This window comes from Gracilinanus agilis, chromosome 2 (genome assembly GCF_016433145.1).
Source record: "Gracilinanus agilis isolate LMUSP501 chromosome 2, AgileGrace, whole genome shotgun sequence".
In the NCBI taxonomy this organism is placed as follows: Eukaryota; Metazoa; Chordata; class Mammalia; order Didelphimorphia; family Didelphidae; genus Gracilinanus; species Gracilinanus agilis.
Window position 1 is genome coordinate 84,067,555 of NC_058131.1, and position 25,755 is coordinate 84,093,309.

At 35.6% G+C, this 25,755-nt stretch overlaps 1 protein-coding gene across 1 annotated transcript in view; it reads right to left on the minus strand.

Moving 5' to 3' along the window:
* HNRNPLL (heterogeneous nuclear ribonucleoprotein L like) overlaps positions 1 to 25,755 on the minus strand; it is a 57,467-nt gene that overhangs the window by 7,201 nt on the left and 24,511 nt on the right. The window contains exons 3-7 of the mRNA XM_044663264.1: positions 18,120 to 18,357; positions 11,184 to 11,269; positions 8,255 to 8,351; positions 8,094 to 8,166; positions 4,329 to 4,400 (exon numbers count right to left, since the gene is read on the minus strand). Coding sequence (XP_044519199.1) covers positions 4,329 to 4,400; positions 8,094 to 8,166; positions 8,255 to 8,351; positions 11,184 to 11,269; positions 18,120 to 18,357 — 566 coding nt within the window. The remainder of the gene's footprint in view (positions 1 to 4,328; positions 4,401 to 8,093; positions 8,167 to 8,254; positions 8,352 to 11,183; positions 11,270 to 18,119; positions 18,358 to 25,755) is intronic.

Genomic DNA, 25,755 nt, shown 5'->3' on the forward strand with positions numbered 1-25,755 from the left:
ACTGTATTACAAAGCAGTAACCATAAAAAAAAAAAAAGATTAGTTAAGAATCCAAGAAATTCATGTAATAGAGATTGGAACATAAATATACACATGCAAACAAACACAGGAGTCTAGCATTTGATCAACCCAAGGAACTAGTGGAATAAAGACTCAAATGGAAAGCAGTCTTATAGAAATCAGGAGAAATTAGTCAGACCAATATCTCATACCATATACCAAGATGACCTACAAATGCATAAAAGATTTGGACATGATGGGTGTCATCATAAATTAGAGAAGCAAGAAATTCACCTTTCACAACTACAGGAGAAGAGCTCTTGGCCAAAGAATAGAAAGGATCAAAGAAGATAAAATGCACAATTCTGATTATATAAAATTAAAAAGGTTTTGCACAAACAAAAACAATCACAACTTCAAAAGGAAGGCAGGTAACTGGACCCAGGAGGAGGGGGTGGTCTTTGCAGCAAATTTCTCTGAAAAAGGTCTTCTTTCCAAGATATATAAAGAACTGATTCAAATTTATAAGAGCAAAAGCCATTTTTCCAACTGACAAAATAATAAAAAAATATTAACGGGAAGCTTTTAAAGAAAACCAAGCTATGAATAGTGTATGGGGGAAAATGCTTCAGATCACTAATAATTAGATGAATGCAAATAAAACCAACTCTGTGGCTCTACCACTTATCTATTAGATTGGCAAAACTAACAAAAGAACAATAACAAATGTGGGAGGTACTGATAAAAGAATAGGCACATTAATGCACCATTGGTGCAGTTATTAATTGGTTTGGTCGTTTTGGAAAGCCATTTAAAATTATGCCTAAAAAGCTATTAAACTGTGCATTCACTTTGATCCAGCACAATACCACCACCAAGCTTATTATCTGAGAAAGTCAAAGAAAGAGGAAAAGGACCCATATGAACTTACAGCACCTTTTTTTATAATAGTAAGTAACTGGAAACTAAGGTGGAGCCCATGAATTGGGAGGGAATGGATAAGCAATAATATTCTATTTCATTTACACACACACACACACAGTCACCTGGTGAAGTGAGCAGAACTAGGAGAACAACTTATACTATGGTAACAACTTGCAAAGACAAAGAACTCTGAAAGACTTTAGAACTCTGACCAATGTGGTGACCAATCCCACTTCAAAGACTGATGATAAAACATGCTAGTCATGCTAGCGAGATGATGGACCCATAATACAGAATGAGACACTGCAAGCATTTAATTTGATTCTGCGTATATTATATGGGCTTTTTTTTTTAATCCAAGGAAGTAAAAGAGAGCAAAAATAAATCTCTGTTCATTAAAAAAAAATGTTTTTCTTAAGTGTGAACTGAGGGGACAGATAGGTAGCTCAATGGAGAGAGAGCCAGATCCAGAGATGGGAGCTCTTGAGTTCTAATCTGGCTTCAGACACTTTCCAGCTGTGTGACTCTGGGCAAGTAACTTAACTCCCATTGCCTAGGCCTGCTCTTCTGCCTTGTAACCAACACATCGTATTGATTGTAAGATGGAAGATAAGGGTTTTTTTTTTTTTTTTTTTTTTTTTTTTTTTTTTTAAAGAGTGAATTGAAACACAAGGGGGAAAAAAGGAAGATGATAAAAGTTACTTTAATCTTCCCTAACTACTAGTTTCTTCTCTGCTGCCTACAAACATATTTGGGACTCCTATACCCATAAAAAAAATCCCCATTTGACCCTTCTGTCCACTCAAATTATCATCCTATAGCACAGCTCCTTTCATAGCAAAATAGAAAAACCTATTTATAATTGTGACTTACACTTCCTCTTTTCAATTCTCAATGTGTTGCAATATAGGTCCCAGCCTCTTCACTCAAATGAAACTTTTCTTCTCTCCAAAGTTGTCATCAATGATATCTTTTTTTTTAAGCCCAAACCTTCCATCTTAGAATCAATACTGTATAAGGCTAGGCAATGGGGGTTAAGTGACTTGCCCAGGGTCACATGGCTAGGAAGGGTCTGAGGCCACATTTGAACCCAGGACCTCCCATTTCAGGCCTGGCTCTCAATCCACTGAGCCACCTAGCTCTGCCTATCAATGATTTCTTAACTGCCAAATCTTCTGGTCCCCTTAATTTTTCTTGATCTCTCTGCTTCGTCTGATACTAGCAGCAGCCCCTCACCCTGGATGCTCTCCTGGCTTTTTTGTGCCATTGCTTTCTGGGTTCTCCTCCCTTTCTGAGGGCTTTATCTTTTTTGCTGGATCTTCATTCATATTCCACCTCTGCGGAGTCAACCCCAGGACTCTGCCCCAGCTACCTAAGCTCTCTGTACACTTGAAAATCTTACCAGATCACATGGAGCCAAATCCTCATTAAACTCTCTTCTAGCCTCTAGTCTCCCATCACTAATTGCCTGTTAGACATTTCAAAAATTTAATCTCACATTGAGTAATCCCTCTTTATGTTCAAGGTCCCTGCATTCTCCTGGCCACACATGTTTACTAAATATCTACTCAAAAGATTGTGAATTTAAAGTCAGAAGGCCCCTCCTAAGTCTGACCTTTTCATTTCACAGACAAAGTATCTGAGATCCAGAGAAGTTTGGTGACTTGCCTCATGTCTCACAGGTAAGTGGGTGAGCCACAGTTTTAGTCCTGACTCCCATGGCTCCATGCTGCCTCCTCCCACATTCCCAATCCACTGCCAAAACCTGGTTATTCTGCCTCCACAACATCTGCTGAATCCTTTGCAGTTTGTCCTCACTGAGCACCACTAGTCATTTGGACGAGGGCGATTATCTTCTAATAGCTCTCCCTGTATCTAGTCTCTTCCCTCCCCTTCCTCCCCATCAGAGAGCTGCCAAAATGACTCTCCTGAAGTCCAAGTCTAGCCTCATCATTCTCCTGCTCAACTCATGAAATTCCCTGTTGCCTTTAGAATCAAGCACAAGCCCCTCCATGTTGTTATTTACAGTCCTTCTCAGGCTGGCTCCAACCAACCTGTCCTAATATTCACGTTTTATTCCCTTTGCTCACTGGAGAATCCAGGCAAACTGACCTTCTTCCTGTTTTTGTAAAGATGCATGACCCTCTGCATGCCTTTGTCTAGGCTTTCCCTCCTTCTCTGAATGCACTCCAGCCTCATTCCTGCCTGTTAATATCCCCAGTTTCCTTCCAAGAATGACCTTCTAGAGGATATCTTTCCTGATCCCTCCCAGCTACTAATATCTCTCCCACCACAATTACCTTGTATATATTTATGTATTTACATCTTGTCTCTCTTAATAGGACAGAAGCTTACTGAAGGGACTGCTTCATTTTTATCTCTGGATTTCCAGACAATGTTTCTTTTCTTTCTTTCTTTCTTTCTTTTTTTTTTTTTAATCCTTACTTTCTGTATTAGAATCAGTACTGTGTATTGGTTCCAAGGCAGAAGAGTAATAAGAAATAGGCAATGGGGGTTAAGTGACTTACCCAGGGTTATACAGCTAAGAAATATCTGAGGCCAGATTTGAACCCAGAATTTCCTGTCTCTAGGTCTGGCTCTGAATCCACTGAGCGACCTAGCTGCCCCCTAGACCATGTATTCTTAACCATTTCTATGTCATGGATACTTAAGTAATTTGATGAAATCTATGGATCCCCTTTTCAGAATGTTGTTTGGAATTAACAAGGCAAGAAATCATAATGAATACAGTTATCAAAATAGTAAAAGTTCCAAGATTCATGGCTCCCAAGTTAAGAATTGCTGCCTTGAACAGTTCTTAGAATGCAATAGACTTAGTAAATACTTGCTGACTGAAAAGTAACCCAGTCCCAAATGAATTATATTACAGGAACTAAAATAACTTCAAGATATAGCTATAAACTTGAGTCACTTATCTTTGAGGAATTTTAGAAAAGGTCAAAAATGCCATAGGACTTTAAATATGCAGATGTGTGAATTTCCAAAAGGAAAAGGAAGAAGAGCATGACCTTCATCACTGGGAAATTTCTAGATTTGATTATTAAACAGATGGCTCATGAAAACTTAGAGAAATAGTGATAATGAAGAGACAGCATGAGTTCACCTTATTAGAACAAATCATGCCAAACTAATCTAATATTGTTTTTTTAACAGGTTTGCTAACAAAGTTGGTAAGTCAGAGGAATGGTATAGACACAGAATACCTGGATTTTCTGTCAGGCATTTGACAAAGTCTCTCATGATAGTCTTGTGGATAGTGTGCATAAAGAAAGTACACTGAATAGTACAGTACACACACAGTGGATTCATCCAGCACAGTCTTTTTAAATAACAATCAGTTCTCATTTTTTTCTACTACATTCCTTCTGTCTTCATAAACTTACCATATCCATCATGTCTAAAGGACGAAGGATGTTCTCCCAAAATGGCTTGCCTCTGACGACCCTTTCCTCTATCTAACACAGAAGTAGAAAGGTGGTTTTAACAATTTGGATCTGTGCACTTGATAGCGTTCTCATACCGGAGTATTACATAGTATTACAATTCAAAGAAAGAAATTTGATTCTTGGTTAACTTTTAAAAACCATTCGTATCCAGTTTAAACACAAATCATATCTGTTTAACACCAAAAGTTTAGATAAATACTTTTTTTCTGCCTAACAAATTCCACTTAACTTGTAAATATCTTTTGGCCAATAGCAGATACAAACACTTTAGAATTTAATGGAAGGCTGGATAATTTTCAGAAAGTGCAAAGTACGCCATGCTAAAAGTTAACATCATACAGGGTTTACCAATGTATGTCTTTAAAACAAGCTGTAAGTGCAGGACTTTTGAAAGACAGTACCTGAATTCATACTATTAGCTTCAACAGCAACACATTTTCAAAGTGGGCTTCTTTCAAGAAGTTTCAGCATAAGCCAACAACAACCTGTATTACATGGTTTCACAATCAGTAAACAGAGAGTATTTTATATGTACATATACATATTTACAAATACCTACTGATTTATGAGAATGCTGAAAATTGCACATTCCTAGACCATATGGTATCATGGATTAGGATTTCAACTATAACCAAGTCAGTTTCTATTGACTTTAACAACAGGCAGTACCTTGAACAACCCCCAGTTTAAATATACCAAGATAAAGCTAACCAAGGGGTCAACATTATTGGATGAGAGCAATAAAACACTCTCAAAGTATTTTTACTCAACTACAAAGAAGCTATAATAGATTTCCCAAACCTAAAGTCATTAAAGCAAAATTTGATTCTAAAATTTTCAAGAACATTTGGTTAGTTTGATTTTTTTAACCTCATTATACAATTCTCAGAAGATTTGCTGACCAACTAAAGCTACAGTGATCAGTCTGATTCAACTTAAATATTTAAGACTTTAATTGGATCTTAGGGTTTTGCCAATATACACTCAATACACATTGAGCAAATGAGTTCTATGGGAGATGAGAAAAACTCAAATTTTCAAATTTGGAGAGCCACTTTATCTAGTAGAAATTTAAAGTATTATTGATTAGTAATTCTTACAGAAATTATAGCTAGCACCTGGATGGTTCAATTCTGATAACTCAAAAGTGGCAAGTTGGAGTACTAGAAATTAATAAGCCTGAATTAGCTTAATCCCAGCTGACTATTAAGCTGTGGAATCTTTAGCAAATTACTTAACCGCTCTATTCCTTTGTTTCCTCATTTGTAAAATGAGGAATTGGCCTGGGTGATTTCTACAGTTCCTTCCTTTTTTATGATTTTCTGTATTTGAGATAGTATACATGGATTTCTCATAGTAGTACTCAATTCTCTAACTACATTTAAAACAAACAAAAGTTGGAAAAGTATAGAGCAAAAAAGTTCTATGAACAAATTTTTAAAACTTGGTAAGGATTTAAAATGATAAAAAAAAAGAAACAAGTTCAGGTATTAATTTCTCATTTCTTTTGCAGAGAAACTTAAATAAAGTTTTTTTTTAAAATAACAACAACTAAAAATAGTTTCATCCAGTACTAAACAGTAGTTTCTGTGTTATACAAGCTAAAAACAATGAACAAGAGTAAGTTATATTATTTATGAACCATAGAGAGATAAAAAGTCAAAAAGAGGGAAATTTATTTTTCAAAGAATAACTACAATTCTTTTTTTCCGTTTCCCTCAGCCAAATTACCAGGGCACTATTTAAATATCTATCTTAAACAATTAAATTGGAATAAACAAATCTCTCTTGGAGACTGAGGCAAGCAGTTAAAAAAATACACACATCTATAAATAATACTCTTAAAGCTTATACTTCAGTGAATCTCATGACCTCATCATGGGTAGTTTAGGCAACTATACAAATAAAAGATTTTATTTAGTTACTAATCATGAAAGGTTGGGAAATCTATGCTCTTAAATGAGTAATAATTCACAAGTAAACCCTGAAAACTGACACAAATAAGAGGTTTCTCATCAACCATTTATCCCAATATTTGCATTAATAAGAATTTTCAGTGTTTTATTCACATATGCCAAAATCTATACTTAATAATTTCCCTAGGTAAGTAGGGGAAACATGGGGTTCAGCCAAACCAGAGTAACAAAGTTCTCTGTAACCCCAGGATCATTCAAATTCAGTTCTAGATAAAATTAATGGGCAATTTTCATTCAAGGGAGCAAAAAATATAAATAAATTAGTCTTTTTTTTTGCTAGAGTATGCTGTTTAGTACCTACTACCCAAGAGAGCTAGAATACCATAATATAATGCTTTTTAACTCTACTTACTAAAACAAAATTTCAAAATCTGGTTCAAATGCTGACAGTCTAGGTAAGCACTAGCCAATACTGTAGCCCCCTTGTTAGCCTTTTACAAGATGCACATTTAAATTTGTATATTCCAGCATTACCACAGTTATTTTCACAATTTTATGAATCAAATCTATACTGATGAAATCCAGCATTTCTATAAAATAGCTGAATATGCATCTCAGATGATTTAAAGCTTTTGTTTTCATATTTATAAATAGTTTAAATATATTCTATTTTGAATAGACATGTTTTCACCTCTTAAACTTCTAAAAATTACACAAATTATACATTGGTTAATATCTACTAAGAATTATTACAGAAAGTGACAACTTTTATAAACAGCCACTTTACAAAAAGCAATCTACACAGCAAGTTGTCTTTTTCTTTTACAAATGATGCATATTTTTAATCACTATGTAAGATTAAATCCCTCTTCAATGTCCACAGTTAAGAATATATCATTAAAAGCAACTTAATTGCACCAAATGGACATCTTCCTATTCCTTTTACCTTTAATATACCTGTGTGGACTCATTAAGTATTATCCATCCCTCTTCCCAGCCCAAGGCCTTAGGTTAAATTAATCCTGATTTACTACATAACAATTTTAATCTAAACTGTAAAGAACTAATTACAGTGATGTGCAAAATTATTTACAACATTGTAGATAAATTCTGCATTTTATAGACTTTCTTTTAATGAAATGTTAAGTTCTACAACTGCAACCTTATGGGAGATCAGACCAATACATATACAATTGAATAAATGGGCACAGTCTATCATGGTGTTCATCCCATGCAAGTCTGAAGTACTGTTAAGTGTCCTCCTTTTAAAAACTGGTGGTGGTGGTGCATGCAGTATGCAGTCAAGGTGAATTGCAAGTCTGAGTTTTTTCAGAGGGCTTTTTGCTGATGCCGATGTGGTGCATGATGAAGTGTAGAGTCAGCCTGCTGGAGTCCTCTATCCTTCTTAATGCCTTGTCCAGCTTGGGGGGAAAAGTCCTTTCCATAGAGAAGCAGTGTGCAAGTTTGTAGTTTGTAAGGAATATTCTGAATCAGTTTCCTCTCCTCCAAAGAGTGAGAGCTGCTTGGAGAAATGCAAGTCCTGGAACTGCAAGCATGCCTGCATGTGGGGGCTCCTTGTTGAACTACATGATAGCTCAGTACACACCAGGAGGGGGCGCTAATGTTCAATGTTAATTTCTCCAGGATTACATGATGGCCTTTTGAAACAACACATTCACAAGAAAGACCTCGTTTGAACTAACTAGTTCATTGAAAGAAAAAGAAAACTAACTGTATATAAAAATGCCAGCATATACATTACATTTTATAATACACAAACACCTACCTCGCCTTCCCAAGTATGGTTTAGTGTAGTCCCAACTGTCATTGTCGTTCCTAATAACATTTAGGCGAGTTGGCTGTTAAGATTAAATGACAGTTAAGTCAAAAGAAAAGGGCTAAAATGTAAATACTGCTTTGAAGAAATAATAACTAAAAAATACATACCCTTGCATATTCAATTTTTAGTGTACAACATCCAGCATATATATCTGCTCCATTGAGTGCTGCTTTAGCTTTCTGGGCACAAAGAACTGATTCAAACATATGTTTTGTTAAGGAAATTTGTTTAAAATATATTTATTTTTTCTCCTTTCCTGGAAAAAGGCACAACAAAATCAGAAATCTTTCACATATATGGGGAATGTTTTACTCAGCAAAAGAAGCTAGAGAAAGTTTAAAAGAAAAGTTTTGGAGGGGGAGAGGGGAGTTTTCTGGGTTTTTTTTTTTTTTGTTTTTGGTGGGGTTTGGGTTTTTTTTTTTTAAACCCTTACCTTCCATCTTAGAATCAATGTTGATTCTAAGGCAGAAGAGTGGAAAGGGCTAGGCAATAGGGGTTAAGTGAGTTGCCCAAGGTCACACAGCTAGGAAGTATATGAGGCCAGATTTGAACCCAGGGCCTCAATCCAGAGCCACCTAGCTGCCCCCCTGTTTTTTGTTTTTAATGCATGGAGTCCTAAATGCAAAGGAGGCCATCAAATTTCCCATCTGTTCTCATTCTGATTTAAAACAACCAAAAAAATCAGCATCAAAAGTATTTATAGAATTACATGGAGATATAATGGAAAATGAATTACACAGATAAAAACACACTAATTTAAAATTCTTTAAATCTTACTCAAGTAAATGAAATGTGGTTTCCAGCCAGAAAATACTAAAATGAAAAAAAAAATTAAGTACATGGGCACTAAGGACACAAAAACGAAGCAATGCCCAATCATTGCCTTCGTTTAACTTGCTATCTAGTAAAAAGGATGAGATAGGTCTTTCCAACTCTAAATCTTGTGAAGCATAGATAAATATAATCCAAGTACTTAAGAGAGCTAAACAAAGTGGTATTAAGAAATTCAACCACTTAATTTGGAGGAGAGGAGAAAAATTAAGGATATACATGACTTGGCCCTTTATGGAAGGGAAGAATTTCAGATTTTATGGTCAAGATAAGGCCATTCTGGACATGAAGGATACACAGAGAATAACACAAAATTGATTCAGATCAAACTGTGATTAGGAAATTGGGGCAGGATAAGATTCTGAAATGATTCTGTCCCATAATATAAAGAAAAATAATATGAGACAAGGGTACTAAGAATGATCAAAATTGTGGCAGGTCTTAAATTACCAAAACAAAAAACTTACATTTTGCCAGATAAACAATAGAAGCCACTGAAGACTGAGCAGGGGAGTGACATAGTCAGACCTATACATTAAGAATACCTAGCTAGGGGCAGCTGGGTAGCTCAGTGGATTGAGAGCCATGCCTAGAGGCAGGAGGTCCTAGGTTCAAATCCGGCCTCAGACACTTCCCAGCTGTGTGACCCTGGGCAAGTCACTTGACCCCCATTGCCTACCCTTACCACTCTTCCACCTATAAGTCAATACACAGAAATTAAGGGTTTAAAATTAAAAAAAAAAAAGAATACCTAGCTAGTGGTGTGAAAGATTTATTAAAGAGGAATGACCAAAAGCAGAGAAAACTATTCTAAAAGTCCAAAAGAATTAATAAATGCCAGAATAATGATGTACACTGATATAGTGCTTTCAGATTTGTGAAGTACTTAATACACATCTCATCTAACTAGATTATCACAACAACTCAATGAGAGAGATACTATAGGAATTACTCTCCTCATTTTAAAGATAAGGAAATTACACCTCAGAGAGGTTCAGAGACTAGCCCATAGTCCCTCAGGGGTATCTGGACCCCAATTTCCCTGACTCCAGCTCCAGCACCCTTTCCCCTACACTACACACACTACAATCACTACAGGAAAAAAAAGAGTTGAATGTGGCAGTCACTGACACTATAACTGACAAGATTTTGCTCCTAAGAGAGATTTATGTAGCAAGGTCTCAAGCAAAATGGAAATACATAGAAAAGATTAAAGGCCTAAGTAGAAAGACTGACAAGAAGGTCCAGAGAACTCTGAGGTGTAGTTGGGACACGCGGAAGGAGTTCATGCCAGAAGGCCTTGATCTTTTTAAAGGCAATCAATCATAGGCTAGGATAGGGTTGGGATAAAGTTCAGGGTTTGAAGAAAACAGAGAAAGTTTAGAATAGTCGTTCTTTATGATTAAGTTTAACATAAGATGACAACATATGAATGACATGATAAAATAACTATGTCCCCCTCTACTACCACCCCCACCACATAGAAAGTTGAAATGGAATTGGCTGAGGTATTAGCACAGATAACTCGTGGGAGTGCAATGGCTAATTGCTATCTATTTAAGTAGAAATTACCTGCAGTGGAGGTAATCAAAATTAAATCAAGCATTACTAGATTTTTAAATATTTCTCTGAGAAGGTAGGTATATTAAGTCATGGCCACATAAAAGACTCAGTAAGTCTTAGAAACAAGTAGTATGCAAATGAGTGTTCAGGGGAGGAAAAGCACTAAAAACTAGATAGGTTCTGGAAGGTTTCTTGCAGAACAGCTCTTCTAAAGAGCCTTGAAGGGAACCAAGTTTCCAAAAATTCTGGGGAGGGTAAGAATTTCAGGACTTAAAGATAACCTGTTCAAAGAGACACAGACAGGAGATGAGATACCCTATACAAGGGACAGCAAGTAGCCTGAAGTTACCTAATGTTGCTAAATACTTTTCCTAATCCCTATTTTCTCATTGCATTCATACAGCAATCTGTTCCTTTTTTATGGCTAAACTTATCTTTCTCCCTTGTATTATAACTGTAACCATGTTATTTTGCTTGCCACAAAGTAAGCTGCTCAACAATTATTGCTGAAAGACTGAGAGTTGTTAGGTTGTTTTCTACTGCTTCCAAAGCCTTCATAATCAAGTTTCTTAAAACTTTCACTTAAAATTAAGTTAATTTATAGTGGACTTCAAAGGAGTACAACTATTAAATAAAGGATATTCAACCATTGCTTGTATTCCATTCCTCTTGAATATGACGATCCGTTGTACCTTTCCAACAGGATTGCACACTGTATATAAAACATCCTAAGCAAAGGAGAGGAAAAAGTTTAGCAAAAGTTTATTTTTATCAAAGTATTCATGCTATAATTAGTTAGGTTGTTATTGTATTAACAGGAAATTAGTATATCTCTAGTCTCCCCTAAAAAATAAACAACAAATTTCTTCTACTGACAATACACTGTAACATCAATGTTCTAAAATACAAAAGTATTTTTAAATTTGTGAATGAATCTGGTAAACAAGTCTCTACATACAAATATAACCATGCTTGTTGTCATTCAAAATATTTTCAGATGACAATACATCCAACTAAAAATACTGTTAAAAGAAAATTAATGAAGTATAAGCAATAAAAATACATAATTATTCAGGAGATGAGATCCAAATAGGTATTCCTCTCAAACAAAATTCAAGTAATAAATGCTGAATTTAAAAAACAGCAAGTATGCTATGCATTTTGTCGATTTATTTCTTTTTTAAAATGACAACTCTATCAAGATAAGGACAGACTAAACTACTATATTCATGGTACTTCCACATTTCAGAACATTTCTGGTTTGAGAATCAGATAAAAGTTCACTTTGTTTTGTTTCCTGACTAGAGACAGACCTGATAATCCTGGCCAGATAATCCATGGCCTTTGTAATGAGAGCTGAGGGCAGACAGAACAATACAAATCTACCAATGCTGCTGGAAAAACTTAAAAACACATACTGTAGTAGAATGGCAACAGGGTCATCATGTACAAAGGACAGCTAATATAATAGTTTGTATCCAGTATCAAATTTAAAAGGACATGCGAGTGTTTCTGGGACTAAGTTAATATTATGATATGCATAGTAATGTTTATCTTTACAAACTCTCAATTGCTTAAGATATCTACTAACTATACTCCAGAGGCAAGCAAGTAAGTGAAGGGTGTGGTATGGAAGAGCAGGACTCTATTACAACAGATTTATAAATCTGGTAAGCAGAGTACCTGCTCTTACTTCTCTTGGTCTCCTTTATATGCCTAAGAGCAGTTGAAGCTTTAATTATCACTGTGGGAGATAATAGCTGGCAGTCAAAACCACTTCCTTGGTGATGAGAGATGAACTGCCCCACAACCCATGTTTCAACAATTCCAACCAGCATTCATTGAGCACATATTAAACAGGTTCTTTGGTAGGCACTAGAGGACACAAAGAAAACACTAACCACCAATCTCTGCCTTTGAGAAGCTTATGTGTACCCAAATGAGTGAGTGTCTGTGGGAAGTGGAGCACTAAAAACTGGACAGGCTCTGGAAAGGCCTCCTGTAGAAGAGTTCTTCTGTTACATCTTGAAGGGAATCAGAGATTCCAAAAGTTGTGAGGATGGTAAGAATTTTAGACCTCCTGTTCAAAGAGACAGAAAGCAGAGATGGAATGTCCTATATGAGGGCCAGCAAGTAATCTGAAGTTATAGAAGGCCAAAAAGTAACTACCATTAAGTATCCTTTTCCTTAATTCTGAAGCAACTTGGAAAAGAATCTAATTTCAGCTAGATCTCTCTTTTCCCACTAGTTTCTCTTTACTTTCAGAAGTATATCCTTTCAGGAGAATTAGCAAATCTTTTCACAAGAGACACAGAATCCTAGTAGATTGGGATGGGATTTTTTCATGTCTGTGAAGAACTATATAGTGAATGTACCAAAGTTATTAAACTATTAAATTATGTTTAACTCTTGCTTTTAAATCAAGCGCCTACTGTACCTATGCAGCAATCCAAATAGTTCTGGGAAATTTTATTGGAGAAGGGGAGGAGAGCTGACACTAAGAGAAAGCACCTGTCCCAAATGTACCTGAAGAAGAGAGTTAGCTATACCATCAGAGAATATTAAATCAACTCTAGGCTTAGACCCGAAGTTCAACAATTATTATTCCTGTGAAGGGTGTGACAGTTTTTCCTGTGGCCAGCAAACAATCTTCCATTCTGAATCCCTGGATGTATCAAGACTATCCTGCCTTCCCTTACTACCATCCCTGACTAATGCTCACCCACATCAGCTGTAACCTGGCCCTTCCCTTGTGCCCTATGACAAACTTCAATTCTATTGTTTAAAAATTACCCTTCATACTAGATACCTTCCTCTTCTGATCATTTCACCTTCTTGCAATCATGAAAACCTGGTTCCTCCTCAGCAGGCCATGGGTCCCCAGCCAACTGGATGGATCTTGACTCATATCCCTACTGCCACCTCCCAACTCCTGCTCTGGCTTTCCCTCTGGGATTACTTCCCAGACACTGTTTGCATGTCCTCCCTCCCCAAGAACTATTTTTTGCCTTTCTTTGCATCCTTGGCACTTCACACAATGCCTAGCACATAGTAACTCTTAATAAATAATTATAGATGATGATGACCCTAAGTGGGCCAGAAGGAGTTTCTTCCCTTTAGCAGTGAGATTTAGTCACTTTGGTTCCTTTAAGGCTCTCTCTATCCAAATATAATCTAAGCCTGGTAATACAGTGTCTGGTGGCAGTTATCTACTGGCCTCAGGATCATTCTCAAGGAGTTCAATAGTTGGCTCAGTCTTCCCCACAGAATCTCAGAGTTAGAAGAACTCCAGAGGCCATTTAGTATAACCTGCATCAGAACAAGAATCCTCTCCATAATATCCCTGACAAGCAGTTAAAAGATTAACTCCTTTATTCCAGAATTTACTTATCAAGTTAATGCAGTTGGTCCCTTAAAATCCATTGTAAAAATCAAATTACATTGTTCTGGGGAGAAATTCAGAGTAATAAATAATAACATGAGTCTCTCTAACTACTTAGATCTTGGGATCTAACACTTTTATGAACACTAATAGTTTTCAAAAATAGAAATTCTTGGGCTTAAAGAGGCATAAAAATAAAGGCCATAAAACCTTCAATGAAGCATTACCACACACTGAAATTAGACCTGAATGGAATCTAAAAAATAACTCTTCAACCTAAACTACCTTTTCTATCTAATGATTGCAATTTTATGCCTCTTTCAAATATCCTTGTTTCCCAGTTCATCAAGCCTCCTCAACTCTCATGGTCTATACCAGTGGTTCCCAAACTTTTTTGGCCTACCGCCCCCTTTCCAGAAAAAATATTACTTAGCCCCCTGGAAATTAATTTTTTTTAAATTTTAATAGCAATTAATAGGAAAGATAAATGCACCTGTAGCCATCACCACCAACCCCTCCAAATCACTGCAGCACCCACCGGGGGCGGTGGAGACCACTTTGGGAATCACTGGTCTATACCTTCACTTCCTTTCAAGTCATTCACAGGGGTGATCAAACCTTTGATTTCATTATCACCACAGGTACCCCACCTCCAGAATCCAAAATCTTCAGTTCAAATTTATCTGACATCCAACCAGGGCCTTCCCTATTCTTTCATTTTCCCCTGACTCTGCTCCCTACTTCTCCCCAAACCCATTCCCTATCCTCACCTCAACCTATAGTCATTCCACCCCAATTTGGTTTCCCTGGCTATCTTGTAGGAGATTTCATCCAAGCTTGGCCTTGAAGGGAACTAAGCATTCTAAAAAGGTGACAAATAAGGAAGAACATTTCAGGCATCTCTCTTCTGAGTTATAATCCCATACCCCCAACAGCCAGCTGAACAGCCTCTCCTTGATATGTCATAGGCATATCAAATTTAACTAACTCAAAACTAAATACACCCCTCAACACACTCTTCTCCTAAGTCCCCTATTTCTATTCAGAACACTACCATTCCTATAATCAATCAAGCATTCATTGAGCGTATAATGTCAAGCACTATGCTAAGTGCTAAGGATACAAAGGAAAAAAAGAGGCGTTCTTGATTCCAAAGAGTTCACACAATACTCCAAGAGTTTGTATTCTAACAGAATATAAGCAAATAAAAAAACAAAATAAAAATAACTGGGTGCCACTATTAACTAGGGAAATCAGGAGAGGCTAGGTATTCCAAGAAACAGAGGTAAAAAAAGGAAATTGTATAGGAAACAAATCTATACAAAGACAGAGGTGGGAGCTGGAATGTCATTTATGGACTATAACAAATATATCGATTTGGCTAGCATTTAGAGTGCTAGGAGGAATAATGTAAGCATGTATTTACATGCTTTAATAAATACTTATTGAAAATAACTGATAAAAGGCAAAAAAAAAAAAATTGAGAAAATGTGGGTCACCAGGCCTAAAGAAGCCATAGGAAAGTATGTAGTTAGTCCAAGCTGGGAAAAATGGGAATTTTAGTTCTTTACTTGTGAAGGTTGAATAGTAAATATTCAAATACTGAATCAAAGAATGAATGATTTTAATTAAGACAAGTAAAGCACTTTAGAGTAATATCAAGGTAATAGAAAAGAAAGACTTTAATGGCTATAAGTTTGTAGACTACCTAGTTGGGATTCTAAGTATCCAAGAGAGAAAAGACTAGAGCAGTGATGGGCAAACTACAGCAAGCGGGCCAGATGAGGCCCCCTGAAATGTTCTATCTAGCCGGGTAACATTATTCCTAATCTCACGAATACAAATACAATGAGTAGGATACAATACAATGAAACTGCAAAAGAGTTGCCTTAGAAACAGACTGCCAGATTAGCGTTTCCTTTCCTTTGGCCCCCTCTTTAAAAAGTTTGCCCATCACTGGACTAGAGGAACAGATAATCTAATTAAGCAACTTTAGTTTATAGTCACTATTTTATGCCTCTGTAAAACTATATTCTCTGCATGTAATCCTAATAGTCAGTATTTTAGGGATGTTATAAGGAAAAATACCAATTATTGATTGATTGAATAACAATGTATAAGAATCAGTTATCAATAATCATCTTGTGAGTAAAATCCTCTGAAAAGTCTTGGCAAGGAATCCTGCACATGTGTCCACCAGCATCCTGAAATGTGTCCAGGCATTATGGGGTCTCATTTAGCTTTGAAGCTACAATGACCTTGGCTTTTACTATATATGGAACGGCTCATTACTTTATAGAATATACCTTCTTTAAAAAAAGACTTTCCCTGGTCACCCCTTCTGAAAAGAGATGTTCATAAGACCACTCCCCTTTTTTAAAGGAGGCAGGGCTTTGTAATCTGACTCTTTTATATACCAATTGCTCTGGAACTTTGGCCAAGCTGGGACAGGCCTGGACTGCACGACATTTTGTAATTTACAACTTTCTACAATAAACGTCAATTTGGCTCAGATATTGTTTCCCAGTATTTCTTTTTCATTTTTGTGGGGAAGACCTGAAGTAAAGATTGTGATGCTTTCAACAGAAACAAAAAAGTTAGAAAAGAGGTAAAGATTTTGGGGGGTGGGGAGTGGGGGGACGGACTTGTAGTGGAGGTGAGGAAGGGAGGTAGATGAATTCAGTATTCGACACAATGAGGTTGATAAGCCTGGACATTTAGCTTGAGATATCCAATAAGCAATTGGAGAAGAGAGAACAGAAGTCAGAAGAGAGGTTAGGGCTAAAACTGGCATGAGATTCATCTGCAGAGAGATAATAACTGAATCGATAATACTTCATATTCCATATATAGTTTTATATTACATTGCATCAGTACAAATTTACATTTTTCAAACATTCTCTGTAATGTATAATTTCATAAATATTTAAGTCAAGAAATAGTTGTTTGATTAAGAAAGCAGCATAACTATGAGTCTCTGAAATTTATTTCCGAAAATGCAAAGTTATCACAAAGAAAATAACCAAGTTGGATTCTGGTCATTGTTCCAATTGCCAAACAAACTTCAAATTGCCATCTTATGAAGGAAAAAGTTCTACTTGGGGGTAAAAAAGGTAAACTTAAATTTAGTTAACCCAGCAGTCTAGTGCCAAATAAATAATTCTGTAATGTTACAGAACTAGACTAAGGAAATGTCAATGTGCAGTGAATTATCATCAAATCCTGAGATTTAAGGTAGAGAGCTATACTAATTTAGGCTTCTCTTACTATATAGTATTAGTCTATTTACAATCAAGTATTCCTTTCACTTGCTTATTTCTAAACATTTCCTTTTTCAATTTAATGCATAAATGGTAGTCAGAAGGCACAGTAGGTAAGTACTAGGTCTGGAGTCGGGAAGACCCGAAGTCAAATTTTATCCTAGGCATTTATTAGCTATGTAAATCTCAGAAGTCACTTATTAACCTTTGTCTGCCTCAGTTCCTTCATTTGTAAAATGAGTATAAAAGTACCTCCTCCCCAGGAAGGTTTTGAAAATAAAATGAAAGTATTTATGATGTCATTTTATAAACTTTCAAGTGCTATATTGATGCTAGCATTAGTTAAAATATTAACAAATCATAATTAATAATATTGCTATTAATCCTGTCCTTATAACATTTTATGTAATTTTATATAAAATCAAAATATGAAAAACTTATTTCTTAGATTTTGATGAAAACTTGAGTGAATTAGAAGAAAATAAGAAAAAGAAGATTTCAAGTTTTAAGATTAGTTTTGAAATTATTTTAACCAGCTATTTTAAGTTTTTCTGAAGTTTTCAACACAGTAAACTGTGAGTTGACCCAAGCAAATATCCTGTTGGCTCTACTGAGGCTCTTCCCTCAAATGGTAACATATGAGATGGCTTACCAGCCTTACCATTGTCTGCCTCACATTCTCTGCCTTTTGGTTTTCTACCTTACTCTCAGGAACTGAGTTGACAACATGATGATCAACAGTATTTACCAAATAGTTTTATTTACTTAAGTTGTTCCTGTCAGTTGAGTACACATACATTACTGTTTAAGATTAATTTACAATCATATAAACAAGCCAAAGAACCTTATATTCTCACTTCAAAGGGAGCTTAAAAATTTCAGAAGAATGGATCAATTAGATTTGCAATGCCAAAGCATATGTACATATATACATACCACTGTGATTGGGTAGAGAGGGTTCTGAATGGATAAAAGAAGAACTTTGTTGCCCCCTGATGGATCATCAGTATTCCCTGGCCGAGTGATCCTTTTACTTGTAGAGTAGTTGAAAAAGGCTTGTTGGCCAGCTATATAAACTGGTTCATCAGCAGCAAAGGTAACACATTCTTTGGCACTATCTATGTTTTCAAATTCCACTAGAGCCTGGCGTTTAAATGGCATCATCATCACATAGCTAGTTTCAAAAAAAAGAAAAGAAAAGAAAAGAAAAGCATGAGTTCATATGTAGTTTCCAGTTTTGATTATAGTCAGAATAAGAAGTAATTGTTTTTTTTTCCCAGTAGAACATCAAGATCAGCCTTCTTGACCATCTTTACTCAACATTAATGTACTGCAGAATCCATCACACATACTGAAAATTAAGGGTTTCTTTTTTATTATTTATTATTTTTACTTTACAATTTTTATTTTTATACTTCCTTGTCCTAGTTCTCTTGTTCCCAGAAGGGCTTCCCATTACCTCCCTGGGTCAGAATCATGGTCACGTTCATAAAGAAAGTGCTTACTTTACAGATGAGGTAAACTGAAGCCTAGGGAGGTTTGATGGTTTGCCCAGTCACAGAAGTAGTGTCAGGAGTATAATTTGAACCCAAATCTCCTGACTCCAAAGCCAGTATTCTTTTTACTGCACCAACAATAAAAGCATTTATTAAGTGCTTAACTCTATGCCAGAAATGAGGCTCTATCCTTACAATGGCCATCTTAATCAATCTAAAAAGACAATGTAACCTAGAGAAAGGCAGTAGCAGTACATTTAAAAAGGCACTAAACATAAAGGCATAATACATCTTGGAAAGAAATAAAAGATTATTTTCTAGAAACGTAAAACCTTCAAGAAGGAAGAATGTATAGGAATCTACATAGCATCCTGGAGTCAGAACTCTGCCAAGAAAAAAAGACTGATATCATTATAAGGAAAATTACTTTGTCCCCCTAACCATCTGGATTGATTTTATACACTTTACTACCCTACCAAGTAGATAATAACATATTAAAAACAACCTTTGCATCTTTGGACAATAGAGTTAAATAAGTTAAAGTAACTAATTATTTATAGGCCTATTATACACCTCACCTGGCCTTACTAAAATTATTACTTAGACTAGAAGTAATCAAAATATAAGATACATAGATTTAAACTGGCATAAACAACTTTAAAATCCAAAACCTGCTTTTGGAAGCAAAAAGAACAAACTTTCTTCTTTGTTGTCAGGGTATCATAACTATTTAAGAATATCATTATCTGTACCACACCATTTGGTACTGGTTTAATCTATTTCATATGTGTCTTGTTTCTAAGATTACAATGATCTTGAGAGTAGAACTTTAGAATCCTCTAATCGTGCTCAATAGCTACGTCATGACTGATGTCCAGATGGAAGAATTTGCTTTAATTAGCTCCGTACAAAACAGATGGATACTCCCCCCACTCCCAAAATGACTCCACAATTACCTAGCACTCAACAACTGTAAAAACTGGTCCTGCTCTTCTAGTGTCCTACATTTCGTGGATATTACAAACATTCCAATATCAAACCAGATTTTTGTTTTCAAAGCTTTCACATTTAATTTTCCTGACACCTTATTTTTGGATAATAACTCTAACATTTCTTAGTCACAAACAGCTAAAAGGAGAGATCCAAACCCTAAGGATGACAGAAATGGGCAAAGCTGCTTACTTCTTTACTGCTTGGTGAGAATACACTATCGACACATTGGCCAGTTAATCCTGATTAGTTCAATGCCAACACGAAGGTTTCAATAAAAAGAAAAAAAAAATTGTTAATGCTACAATGCCAGTACCATGGTAGGCCCTGATGAAAATGAAAGCCTTTGCCTTTTAGGAAGGACATTTGCATTCGATTTGCATTTAAGTGTACTCTCTCCACTATGACCAGAAATGTGCTTTGATCTGGAGCCTTCTCAGAACAGTCACAAATGGCTGTTTCAACCATGGAGCAATCCTTCCTCCCTAATATATACTCTATCTGAACTCCAAAAGGTCTAAAAGGGTATGAACCAACTTCTTGGCACCTATCCCAAACATAAGAAAACTGCCCTTGCCCTTGGTTTCACTCTGAACCACCAGTGCTGTTCGCTGGAGTAGAGGAGGAGAAGGGACTAACACTTTCTCAGGTATTCATCTTTCACAGGGTGCTATTACTGTATAAAAGAAGGTTCAACCTAATACTATTTTGCCACATCCTTCAAAGAGGAATCTATTATTGATAGATACCTTCTGAGCACTCATTTGCTGTTTTTAATACTGTCAACATACTCTGAATGTCCAGAGATTTCCCGGAAATTTTTATTGTTCAAAACAACAAAAACACAAACCATGCTGAAAGTTTTCTATTTAAACTGCCATTTTATGAAGAGTGATATGGTACATTAACAAGCAGGAAACCTGAAAGCAAAAAAATCATAGTCTGAATTATACTTCAGACATCCCAGTTCTGTGAACCTAGGCAAGTTCCTTACCCTCTCTCAGTCCATTTCATCATCTATAAAACAGGGATAATAATAGTACTTATCTCATCAAGTTTTCAGAGAGGATCAAATGACAATGTATGTCAAATGATTTCTGAACCTTAATAGACTATTATGAATACCAGATATTATTTTCAACTTGGTTTATATCGCAGAACTTACAAACTAGAAAATATTAGTCTGGTCAAAAAAAAAAATATATATATATATAAAATCAACTCAACTTTCAAGTAACCACATTTAGAACAGTAATATGTAGATATTAAAATAATGTATTACAGTTTTAGAATATAGTAAACAGGAACATGGATTTAAAAGTAGAAGCAACCCTAGAAGGCATCTAGTCTAATCTCCTCATCTTACAGAAGAAACTAAGGCCTAAGAGATAAATGCTTTGGCAAAAGATTCATTTTTCTAATTGTTTTTTAATTAATAATCAATTATATAGCACTTTACAGTTAACAAACACTTTCCTCAAAATAATCCTGTGAAGTATTAAGAAGTATTATTGCCCCCATTCTACAAATGTGGAAAATAAGACTTAACAAGGCTAATATTTTCCCTGAGGTTATACAACTATTAAGTTACAAAGTCAAGACTAGAACCTGGTTACCAGAGACCATCTGATTCTCTCTAGATTTTTCCTACTACAAAAGGGAGAAGACATTGAAAATGGCTATATATAATCTACACATGGATTAATAATAATTAATCAATTAATTGATAATTAATCCATGGCTAGCACAGTTGAGAAGACTGTTCATGTAGACAGGAAACCTGGGTTCAAATCTGGTCTGTGACTTTAAGGAATTGTCACTTAATCTCCTTTTGAAAATTTGAAAAATGGGAGGGGATAGACTAGATAGAGTCTGTGGTATCATTTAGCCTTTCCCAGTTCATTAATCTCAACTCTAATGATCTGGAACTTTACTCTGCTTGCACAAATATTTTCACATTCTTAAATTCATAGTCATAGTTATGAACCTAATCTTTGCTACCTTCCTAGCAAATAATCTTTATGGGTCATTTTTTCTTAAGCCATGACAATTTCTAATGTATATAAAAATCTAGATAAGTTAGTAATGATCTTTGCAACTTATGATTATGACTATGATTTGGGGCAAGTTGCTTGACATCTTTCAGCCTCAAACCACTCATCAATAAAAGGAGAGGCCTGGTCTAGATGATTTTTCAAGTCCCTGGACCAAATGAACTATATTTTCAAACCCTGAAAAAACTGGCAAATGTGATTACTTACTCATTGTCAGTGATATCTGAAAGATTGTGCAGGGCTAAAAAGTGGAAAAGTGGGAGTGGGGAAAAAACAATATCCCAATTTTCAAAAAATGGAAAAGAGCAGCTAGGTACCATAGTAGATAAAGTATTAAGTCCAGGTGACCAGGAGGACCTGGGTTCACATCCAGCTTCATATACTTTTCTCATATACTACATGACCCTGGGCAAATCACTTAACAACTTAACTGTTCTGCCTTAGAACTGATATTTAGTATCCATTCTAAGAAAGATGGCAAGGATTTTTTTTAATGGAAAAAAGGGGTCTATAAACCATAGTCTACCAAACTATACTCACTAAAATACCTAGAAAATTTCTGGAACATATTATTTAAGGTGATGCTTAGAGAATATTTTTTAGAAAACAAAGAAGTGATCTCAAGAGTCAACATGTCTTCATCAAGAAGTTATGTTAGAAGTTATGAGATAACATGAGTAATCTCATGTTCTTTATTTGACAAGGTAATCAACTCGGGAGACTGGTGTAGATAAAGTCTACATTTTAACAAAGTGATTGATAAATGTTCTTGTGATATTCTGGTGGAAAGACAAAGATGTGGGTCAGGTAACAGTACAAATAGGTGATTCATAGCTGTTCAAAGACTAGACTCAAAGTATTATAATCATCAACAGATCAATGTTGAATTAGAATATTGTTGCCAATGCCAAGGAATATGTGCTTGGCCCCATGCTGTTTTATATTTCTATCAGTGGAATAATGGCATAAATGACATGCTTATCATATTTGCAGATGATGAATAGTTAATAACTGTACTAGGTCAGAATTAAAAAAATCTTGAGTGGCCAGAATACTGGATTATTATGAAATTTAATGAGATAAATGTTAGTCTTATGCCTAAAAAAATTACAAATGTTAGAGTGACTGGGAAAACAAGTACATCGATGCTCTGCTAGTAGAGCTATAGTTTGATAGAATGCAATCATTCTGAAAAGTCATTTGGAACTATTACCCAAAAGTTACCAAACTCTGCTTACCCGCCAATACCACCACCTAAGCCTATACCCACAAAGACATCAAAGAGAGAAGAAAAAGACCCACATGTGGAAACATATGTGTAGCATCTCTTTTTGTGGTGACAAAGAACTAGAAACTTAGGGGTAACATCAAATGGGGAATGACTGAATAAATATTCTATGAACGTAATGGAACAAACAAACACTATTGTGCCATAAGAAATTATAAAAGGGATAGTTTCATAGCACCTGAGAAGATATATGAACAAGCACAAAATAAAGTAAGCAGAATGAGGGCAATTTGTACAACAATACAAAGACAAGCCATCACTTAAAAATTCTAATCAATGTCATGAACAACCATAATTCCAGAAGACTGATATTGAAGAATGCCTCCTACCTCCTGACAGAGAGACTGATGGACTCAAGTCACAGAATGAGACAATACACTTTTATACGATCAAGGTAGGAATTTATTTTGCTTGATTATGCCTACTTGTTACAAAGGCTTGTTTTCCTTTTCTTTAAAGAAGAGGTTTTAAAAAATGCTTAATTTTTTAAATGATCTACATAGAGTATATGAAAACATAAAAAAAGACCAAAGAGCTAAAACACACTGAAGTAGCAGTAGCACTAGAAACTGAATTAAACTTCAGTTTTTAATAGATTTTTAAAAACACAAACATCTTTTCCTAACAAAATTCATTTCTCAGAGAAGAAAAATGCAAAAGCCTTAAAGTAGGATTTCACATTTAGAAAAAATAAATACTATTTTCTCCATTCTTCTTTAAAAGCCCTAAGGAAGACTAAGAGTTTTCTATTAATTAATTTGCCAACATGGTTTTATTTATTGTTATCAGCATAGACAGTTAAAGTAAGTTCAGTTTTTCTTCCCTCTATAATGCTATTTTTCTAGAGATAAAAGATAACAACCTCTAATCATTATTGCTCTCCTTCCACCCAGAAAAGATCCTACATTTGGCTCCAAAAAAGTCAACTTCACAAGTACAAAGGGAAAAAGGCATGGTTAGACCAAATTTTATCTTAGAGAAGAGTTTTCATGAACTGTAAGTTCAGCAGGACTTAACACTTGGAAAAATCTAATATAATCTTAGGCTATATTTAAAAAATGTAGTGTCTAGAAGGCTAAGGCAAGTGATAGGATTGTTATATTCTCCTTTGGTCAAATGAAAACTGAAGTACTGTGTTTAGTTCTGGGAACATTTTAGGAAGGATACTGAAAAACTAGAATGGGTCCAGAACAAGGCCACCACAAAACTGGGACATTAATGTGTTGCTGGTGGAGTTGTGAACCGATCCAACCATTCTGGATGGCAATTTGGAACTATGCCCAAAGAGCGATAAAAGACTGCCTGCCCTTTGATCCATCCATACCACTGCTGGGTTTATACCCTAAAGAGATCATAAGGAAAAAGACTTGTACAAAAACATTTATAGCTGCACTCTTTGTGGTGGCAAAAAAACTGGAAAACAAGGATATGCCCTTCAATTGGGGAAAGGCTGAACAAATTGTGGTATCTGTTGGTGATAGAATACTATTATGCTGAAAGGAATAATGAACTGGAGGAATTCCATGTGAACTGGAATGACTTCCAGGAATTGATGTAGAGTGAAAGAAGTAGAACCAATAGAACACTATACACAGAGAGAGATACACTGTGGTAAAATTGAACGTAATGGACTTCTCTACTAGCAACAATGCAATGATCCAGGAAACTAAGAGGGACCTATGAGAAAGAAAGCTATCCACATTCAGAGGAAGAACTGTCAGAGTAGAAACACAGAAAGAAAAACAACTGTCTGATCTCATGGGAGGATGGGGATATAATTAGGTTTATTGACTCAAAATGAGCACCCTAGCACAAATATCAATAATATGGAAATAGATCTTGATCAATGACACAAGTAAAACCCAGTGGAACTGTCCATCAGCTATGGGGGGGGGGGGGGATAGAACATGAATCCTATAACCATGGAAAAATGTTCTAAATTAATTCATTAAATAAAGATAAAGATGTTAAAATTAAAACAAACAAACAAACAAAAAAAAACAGAAGAGGGTCACCAAGAAGGTAAAGGGCAAATTCACAACATATGAGGATTAAATAAAGGAATTGAGGATAATTATTCTGGAAAACTTAAAGGGAACATGATAGCTGTCTTCAAGTTTTTAAAGAGCTGTCAGTGGAGAACGAATTAAATATGTTCTCCTTTGCCCCAAAATTAGGAAGTAGGAACAAGAAGTAGAAACTGCAGAGACAAATTAAATCTTCATTTAAGATAAAATTTCCTAACAAATAAAGCTTTTTAAGAGTGCAATGGGCTTTGTTCAGTTTGATCCTGTTCCTACTCCTAAGCCACTGTAGGTCTTCAAGCAAAAGCTGGATGACTACTTTGAGAAGATTCTTGTTCAATTATAAAAGAGTCTAGATGGCCTTTGAGGTTCCTTCAACTCTGAGTTCTTGTAGTTCTTTGGCCTTTCACATCCCTTCCAGCTTTAATCTATGTTCCCTGATGAAATATGTCTATAATAAATTTAATAAGAGAAGGAAAACAAAATATACACACAAAACTCCACAAACTTTAGTTTAAAGCAGTGATGGGCAAACTATAGCCCACAGGCCAGGTATGGGCCCCCTGAAATGTTCTATCTGGCAGCACAACATTATTCCTAATCTGACAAATACAATGAAATTTCAAGAGTTGCCTTAGAAAAGACTGATAGATGAGCATAGCATTTCCTTTCCTTTGGACCCCTCTTTAAAAAGTTTGCCCATCAGTGGTTTAAAGGATT